This window comes from Dipodomys ordii, unplaced genomic scaffold (assembly GCF_000151885.1).
Source record: "Dipodomys ordii isolate 6190 unplaced genomic scaffold, Dord_2.0 Scaffold1, whole genome shotgun sequence".
Lineage (NCBI taxonomy): Eukaryota > Metazoa > Chordata > Mammalia > Rodentia > Heteromyidae > Dipodomys > Dipodomys ordii.
The window spans coordinates 11246417-11255534 of record NW_012267217.1 but is presented as its reverse complement, the minus strand read 5'-3'; the positions used below and the strand labels follow the sequence as shown (position 1 = coordinate 11255534).

The window sequence follows — 9118 nt, the reverse complement described above, 5'->3', positions numbered from 1 at the left end:
AGAAAATGCAATAATAAAAAATAAATTGCACAATAAAGAAATCTCTGGAGAGTTATTCAATTCTAGTAAACAAGATCACATGGCTAGTAGAAATAACTTCTCTCTTATGTTTCAAACAGTATATCCTCCATGGTACTAACACAAAGTTATGGATATCCCTGCTATAAGGGGCATAATTGTAGAGATCTACTGAATACATAAAGCTCTGACACACAAAGTATTAGCATGTCTATTAGGATTGAAGTAATTAGGTCCCAAATAGCCTTATCTTAGAGTTGGTGCTCCTTAGGACTCTCCATAGCACCTCCTGCTTGCTTATAGGACTTCAGATTTGCCAGAGGAATGTCTGTCATGTGATTGCCATTACTGAAATGGCCTTCATTGGATCCATACTGCTTGCGGTCATTGAACTGGTTCCTGTTGCTCTCTTCTTTCCAGGCCCTGGTCAGGGTATGCCCATTCACCAGCTTATCTTTCTTGACCCATTCTTTCTGGGGTGCAAATGTTGAGAGAGGAGATTTTGGGTGTTGGTATGGACCCAAGCCAGGAGGCATCCAGCAATTATCCGAATGACCCAACACCAAGCACTCTTGAGTGCACATCTCTGTAGCTTCAGCTAATCCTCGAGGACCCAGCGGTCCATCTGTAGAAGACATCAGACAGAGAAGAGAAGAAAGAAAAGACTTAGAAAAATCTGTTTAAGGAGACATACATTGTTCATCTCATAATACAAGCAAATGATTTGATTCCCCAATATGATCCTGAATTCTATGACATTAACACAAAAAGCAACCACACTTCTGGCTGTTGGTTCAGTATTTATCTTTTTTTAATCTCTTAAGCCATAGTATATACAAACATACTTTTTTTAAATAATAGATAGAGATAGACACAGATGGAAATTCAGAGAAATGAACACCATTAGAGAAACATAATTTAGTTTGATCAGTCATTCCATGGCATAGGAATCATTACTGATTTATGTTTTAAGGAAAAAACACTAAAATTTATTAAATCATAAAGATAAAATTGTAATAGGGAAAAGCTACAACTACATGAAATTTTAAAAAGTAAACATGATTTAAAATAAAAAGAACCATACTATTATGAAGGAAATGACCATTAAAACTAGGTACTCTAAGTTTTTAATATATTGTTTTGGTCTGAGGAGTCACTTATAATCCATTTCTTTAGAATATCATGTTTTTAAAACTTACATAGATTTTAAAAATATCTCTACATACAAACTGTACAAAGGAGTTTTGTACAAATTTGTAAAAAGGCATGCCATTCAACAAAGTAGTATATGAATACAATGAACCTTGATTAATGTCACTCCTTTAGTCATTCTCTCTTATCCCTTCTAATCCTGACTCTTTTTCAATTCCATAATTTTGTAGAATATGTGCTGCATTTTATGCCCCTTCTTTGCATTCATTTGAAAGAAAATTTTAACTTAAGTACCATACATATGTCATACTTGATCAACAGTAAACATTCTAAAACCCAAGTAAAAGAAGCAATTGTTATGTATTTTCACACAATGTTTGCTTCAAATTTCTATCTTTTTAACATTTAAAGGTGAATCTATTGTTGCTTTGTATATCCCTCCCCCACAGTATAACCCCTGCTTTCACTGTATTTGATGTCGGTATAATTTGTGGAGGGGAAGGGGAAAAACAAGTCGTTTAAATAAGGATACAGGTGGACCTGTTGCAACAATGAGAAGTACAAGTTGTTATGTCGAAAATGAACTTTACAACTTTGGTGGGGGCTGGGAGGATTGCGTGGGGGGGGAAGATGGGAAGGGAAGGGAAGGGGAAACAAAGGAGGAGGCTACAATGCTTGATAAGAAATGTACTCATTATCTTGCCCATGTAATTGTAACCACTCTGTACAGTATTTTCACAATAAAAAATATAAAAAAATTTAAAAAGGTGAATCTAATCTTATTGTTGTGATACACACTTCTAGTCCCAGCTACAAAGGAGGCTAAACTGAGAGGATCGTTGTAGCCCAAAGGTGTAAGACAAAACAACAACTCAAAAGTATTCATATAAACACCTATGCTAAATTCCTAAATCAATCTCATGGTAACTGACAGAAAAGAGAAGTCATCATAGAATATGTCATTTGTTTTTGTCACCAACAGAATATCTATTTGAACCAGGATTGCCAAACAGTACACATCTGTGAATGGACATTAGAAATCAGCCTTTTATTAATTAATTACTCATGAGCAAATGATAAAGGAATCAATGGATATGTTTGTTGTTGTTTTTCCTTTTGATTAAATACTCACCTGGCAAGTGATTGGTCAGAAATTAGGAACTGATTTTAGGAGTGAGTTTAAATGTATAGGCAAGAATGCTGAAGCAAACAGCATTTTCAGAAGCAACAAGTCTTCAAAACAAAGTACATACTAAACAAACACACACATTTGCCTACACAACAAATAACTGGGAAACCATTGGAATATAAGGTTTTTCTAAAACTTAAATTAATACAAATAGTAAATTTAAATCATTGTGTTTGTACTTGGTTTCTATTTGCTGCTATTTACCTTACTAATATCCTTTTATTTCTTGAATATTATCAAATACTTTCTGAGATAGGAAACAGTGGATGGAAAAGACAGATAGCTAACAATAGGCAATATCAGTAGAGTCCATATGTGAAAAACATGTGATTCAGAGGCACTGTTCCATATAAACTCAAATTTTAGCTCATTTATCTTTTTAGATCTGAAATTCTGCTCTTGAGAATAATTTTGAAGTTCTATCCCATCTGACCTATATTCCCAGTCCTTCAAAAGCAAACAGTTTTATTTTGTTTAAACATACATTCATTCATTTAAACTCTCTCTTGCAAACCTGCAATGATTACTTACTTCCTAGGATATTTAATTTACATTTATCTATGAGACCTTTTTGCCTTATATAAATCTGGCCACACTTTAAAAGTTCAAACTAATTTCTCACTTTTAGGTTTGTTCTGGTGTACTTAGTGATTGCATCCACAAAGCTAACATATTTTCCTAAAGCAAATTCAAGACTCTTGCAGTAAAGTCATAGAATTTGAAACTACCTTTTTTTTTTTTTTTGGTCCCGTCGTGGGGCCTGAACTCTGGGCCTGGGCGCTGTCCCTCAACTCTTCAGCTCAAGGCTAGCGCTCTACCACTTGAGTCACAGCGCCACTTCCGGCTTTTTTCTTTTTGCTTATGTGGTGCTGAGGAATCGAACCCAGGGCCTCAGGCATGCAAGGCAAGCGCTCTACCACCGAGCCAACTTCCCAGCCCTGAAACTACCTTTTATATGGCCCATTTTCATTTAATTACTGACTTACTCAAAGGTAAGATTATTTTCAAACTACCACAAGATTCTACTATCAGATTCTATAATTATACTGGTTCATGGGCCTTGGGCAGCTTGAAGATTTCCACAGATCTCATTTTGCTGAGGAATAATAAATTTCCTAGCCAAACCTGCATTCCTTAAATTATGTCTGTGTGTATGTGTGTTTTTACGCTGAGTTTCTGTACATTCACAGAGTATTTTGTTTTGTTTTATTTTGTTTCTACTTTGTTTTGTTTTCCGAGATTGAAAAATCATTAATGGTAAAGAAATGGCTTGTTGTTCTGCTTGTCTCATAATGCCTAAGCAATAGTGATGATCTATGAACAATGCTAATTGTTAATTAAAATTTTATGATGTTGAAAATGTTCTGAGAATTATTAAAGATATCCTCCACTAAAAGGCAGACCTTAAGTCATTATAACAGAGGATGCTGATTTCAAAAAGCTCACACCAAATGTTCCCCAACAGCAAATTCCTTTGCTTAGTGATTCTTTATGACAGGTAATAAATAACTTATATAACTCCCGGTCAAAAGTATTCACTACTTTTAGAAATCAGTGTAGATAAAAAGAGTTAAACTGTCACCAATTGGATGCATAACATGTATTGAAGGCCAAAAACCAACCCTTAATCTTTACTTTTCTGCCATCCATAAAGTTTGTTCTTCTCTTTTTAATATCTCAAAAAGGCAAAAGTGTTATCAGCTACTTCAGAAATACCAATGGAATCAAGCAAATATAGTGGGGGAGGAAAGGGATGGTAGGGGAAAATAAAAGAGGGTGTAACAATGCTTGACAGTAAATGGTCTCATTACCTTTCTCATGTAACTGTAACCCCTCTGTACAGTATCTTTACAATAAAAATATATTAAAAACTATATCTAAAGTTGTTTTTAAGCTAAGTATAGGTAATACACTGTATTTATATGTGGAATTTAAGTTTGATGATATACATTTTAACAATGTGTTACCTTTTATACTTCTTTTTACATCAATTATATGTAATTAGACCATAAGAATATTATTAAACAAGTGCTCTAACAGTGATAAGCACTGGGAATATTATAGCTAACAAAGTAGATATAAGATCATGGAGATAAGATCCTTCAAATAAATAATGTCTAAGAGTAACAGACAGGAGGTGTCATTTCTCAGTGTCATTTCTCTCTTTTTATAAATAATTGACAAAACATTTATGGCTAAAAGTTTTGTGTACTATGCTAATGTATTTAACTTGTAACACACTTTTTATATTAAATAGAATCATTTGCTCATTTAGAAATGTGCTATGATTCATCTTAAAGAAGAATGAATGGAAAGATTCTTATAAAGTCTATGAAGGAATTTGCGTAAGTTCTGTAATTTTTTTAAGTCAGCCTTCTAAATAGCCAAGTGGGGCAAAGAAATTAATGATTCATCAAAATGGACACAAAATGGCACTTGGAAGAACAGCAGGCAGAAATTTATTTAATATTCTCAAATAAGAGAAACATTCCAAACAAATCACACAAAAGTTGAACAGGGTAACAGCAAGCTAAACTCATGGGAAGGTATATGTGAATAGCCAGTGGGGTTAGCTGCATAAGACAATTCAAATAATCACTCAGGAACCAGGTTGTTAAACTATCTTACATTTTCTTGTATCTCTGCACCAGCATTCCCTAAGAAGATCAGGACAGATGTTCCTGGCACATGACTATGACAGCTCTAGAATTAATTGTCTTACAATGGGGAAACTGACAGGCCACCAACATGGTCGCCAACCAGGAGTTAAAAAAAAAAGAAAAAAAATCTTTAAAAAGCAATAATGTAAATAAACAAAAGCTATGCATACCAGTTGCCATTATTCTGTATGCTCTGAAATGCTCTGTTGGAAAAATACTTTATCTTATGTTTTGGTCAGTTTTTATTTGAGGACCTGATATTAAGTAGTGATTTTTTTTGTTTACTTTGTGTCTACATATATTTTCCAATATCTTTTGCAATAGAAAGTCAAAATGAAACATAAAAAGGACAACAACTCTTTCTCTTTCTGTCTCTCTCCTTCCTTTCTTCTTGCCATCTCTTTCTGACAGTGTTGTGTTAATGTAGCTGTTTTGAGATTTTATGTGATTTGACATGAATATTGATATAGCTTGTGCTCATGTCTGGGGGAGAGGGGAAATGGGGAGAAGGGAAATCTTTATGGATTTTTCCTGTGTAACTATTATTTTTGGGGGGGATTAACCTTCGTTTTTTTTTAATAAATTGACAAATATTTGATTTGAATGACAATATATAACCTGTGGAAGGTACAGAGAATTTTTACTCATCCTGCATTTTTATGCAAAGGATTAGAGATCCATAGGAAAGATCAGAAAGAATGCTCCAAAAGTATCTCTTAAGATGCAGACCAAGATTACAGTAGGATTTGGGGTAAGAACAAAGCTCTTTCTCTCTTCTACATCTTCTTTTTCTTTTTAACTATTATTATTTTAAAATTGTAATAGTCTCTTTATACTACATCACAAAGTATTTGTTTATAATCCTGGCCAGAACTCCAAATTGCTATAGGTACTTAAAAAATTATTGTAAACGTGATGTACAAAGGGGTTACATTTACACAAGTAAGGTAATTAGTACATTTCTTTTCGATAACCATTATACTGATTTTTTCTCTTCAAAATAAAGCTCACCCAAATGATTTTAAACACTGAGCTATTTATTGACGGTTAAAACTCTAATTAATTGTGCCTTTTCATAATCTTCCATCTGAATTTTGTTATCCTTGTTTCTTTTTACACATATAAAGATGCAATTGCTGCTAGAGCTGTACAGCCATCTGTCTCTGCATTTAAATTTTAAAAGCAAAAACAAAAGCATAAAGAAAACTTTCTGAAAGTTGTCTCAATTAATATTTATATCAATTTTCATAGTATTTCTCATTCCATTTTTCCCTTAAAACCAAATGAAATATTTTCTAAAGATTAAGTATTGATTGATAATAGAAGTCATGGAATGTATGGGTCAAAGAATGGGGACCTGTCTAAGAAGCTACGTGCAATACTGACTTTTAAGGTTGCTGGCTAAAAATATGAATCAGTGTAACTCAATGTAGTCCAGCCATATTTGAGTGGAAGGATACTTGAATGGCACTTGATCCCATTTTATAATACCCAAAAGTAGAGATGTTACTTAATCAAATAATGTACTACTGTAATTAACAAATAGATTCTGGATTATTGATCAACCTTTACAATCTTTTACCTCCCTTAAGGCAATTTTAATTCCAAAGTTAGGAAACAGTATAACAAAAATCATGCAAACTTTTATATGCTCTATTCGATTTCAGCCTTTTCTGTGAATGAATTTTCCTTAGAACGTTTTATTGTCAGGTAAAATACATCTAAACTGAATACCAAAATTGAATTGCAAAGCAGATAAGTCATTTTCATATAGTTTTGGAACAAATTCATTGCACTTCAATGAATATTTCATTATGTTCAATTTTTCTGATAGTACAATTTCTTTTTGATACAGTACACATCAGACTGTCATGTTTTGATGTCTTTTCTTATAGCAAGAGCACTTATAACTTCCTTTATTAAAAAAATAAAACATTGGCTCCTAAGTTCAACTTTTGCTCTTTCCTCAAAAAGGTGGTTTGGATGTGGACCCATGATATACTAAGTATCAATCTGCAAGATGCATCCATTGATTTGGATACCCTAAAGCTATTTGCTTAAAAGTTAGGCACAATGATGTTTTAAATAAGTTATATTTTATATAGATTTTTGCAAGTATTATTTCAAAAATTACTTAATTTTATACTTGCTACTATTTCATTCAGTGCAATTATAAGAAACAAATATTCTCTTCTATTCATTTTAAGTAAATTTAGTATCACTAGAAATCTAACACAACAAAATTTGATATTTTTTGGCTACCCCATTCTCACCTTCAGGTTCTTTCTTTCTTTTCTTTCCTTTGAAACTATTCCTAATAATAATTTTGTAATTTTATTTTTTTCTATGTGTGGATTGCCTCAAATGAATAGTTGAAGGTAAAAGCTTATATAATACTTTAGGGATGGGAATAAAATCAGACGCAACCATACTTCATACAAGGCCTTATATTCACTATTTCATCCACATATTCTGTATTTATTGTGTTGCAATGGAGATCACATCAGTTAATTTTCTCACAGTTTAACTATGGCAATAAATTCTTCTCTCTTGGTCTGAGAAACAGGAATTTTTGATCATTTCTCTCATTCTCTTTGGAGACTTCAATTGTACCTCAAAATATTTAGCAACACCCTGAAACATAAAGTCAGATTCTCATGGAAATGCATAATAATATGTAAATATTCTTTTCTAATGCAGAGGAACAGAGTTTGTGAATTTCATTATCATTTTAATATAATAAATAAAAAATAAATGACAAATTTAGCATATCACTGGTCTTCAATATCAAAGAATTCAAACAATTATAGATAATACTATAAAAAATGTTCTAGGTACCAGTGCCTCATGACTATGATTACAGACAAAGAAGAGAATGAGGTATACATGATCTTGTTTGGAAGCCAGCCTGAACCAAAGAACTTGTATGACTTAATCTCCAAATATAATATCATGAAGCAGGGATGGAGGTGTGGATCTAAGGAAGAGCACCAGCCAAGCAAGCAAGAAAAGCAGTGTCAGTTCAAATCCTGGTATCACTAAAAGAAAAACAAAACAAAACAAACAAACACAACTCTGAAAAATCTGTCATATCTGTCCAGTTGTGACAATAGCCTGTAATCTCACCCCTTGAGAAACATTGACAGTAGGATACTGCGTTCAAGTGCATTCTAAGAAAAGTTAATAAAATTTTATTTCAAGACAAAAAAAGAGGAGGTGGCAAAATGTCTTGGGGCACAGATCAATTGGTTGATTACTTGTATAGCAAAAGCAAATTGCAGGTTCAATCCAAAACACTGTTAAAAACAAAACAAAATAAAACAACTAAACAAAAAAAATGAACAAATAAATATAAAAAAATTGCAGGTTCAGTCCAAAATACTGTTAAAAACAAAACAAAATAAAACAACTAAACAAAAAAATGAACAAATAAATATAAAAACTCATGCTTACTGAACAGCTGAATATACACAGAGATTTGCTTTTATTGTCATCATTCCATATCAGTGCAAGTCTGGATCAACAATGTCTGCACAAAGGCTCATATGGCATAATGTGGTATTATGGGTAGCTGGTAAAACTTTTAGGATGGTTCCTGGAGATAAGTATGTAGGTCATTGGGGAGAGGGGGGAAAGTGCCTTGGAAGGGGACAAGGGGACTTTAGTTACTTTCTCTCTCTTTTCGTCCTGAATGCCATGAGATAAGAAACTTTTCTATCATATTCTGCTAATATGGTGCAGTTTGCTGCCTCAGACCCAAAGGTACATGACTAAGTAATCATGAGCTGTGAAGTTTTGATCCCAAACAGTCCTCTCGCTTTCCAGTGGTTTTTCTTAGGTAATTATCACAGTGACTGAAAGCTGACTGACACAAGAAGTAAACTATGGCTTACTTATGATAGTTGGGAGGATGAAAATATCTTATATGTAAACAATGTATATTTTTATAACAGGTACTTGATTTTCCATATAATTTAATATTAAGATATCTTGAAATGAGGGGCTGGGAAGTTGGCTCAGTGGTAGAGCGCTTGCCTTGCATGCATGAGGCCCTGGGTTCGATTCCTCAGCACCACATAAGCAAAAAGAAAAAAGCCGG

The 9118-nt window shown here is 33.1% G+C and overlaps 1 protein-coding gene across 1 annotated transcript in view; it reads right to left on the bottom strand.

Annotated features, from left to right (window-relative positions):
- Positions 1-269: 269 nt before the first annotated feature.
- Positions 270-9118, bottom strand: part of Pcdh9 (protocadherin 9) — an 885074-nt gene continuing 876225 nt past the window's right edge. Inside the window, exon 5 of the mRNA XM_013032867.1 lies at positions 270-643. Coding sequence (XP_012888321.1) covers positions 270-643 — 374 coding nt within the window. The remainder of the gene's footprint in view (positions 644-9118) is intronic.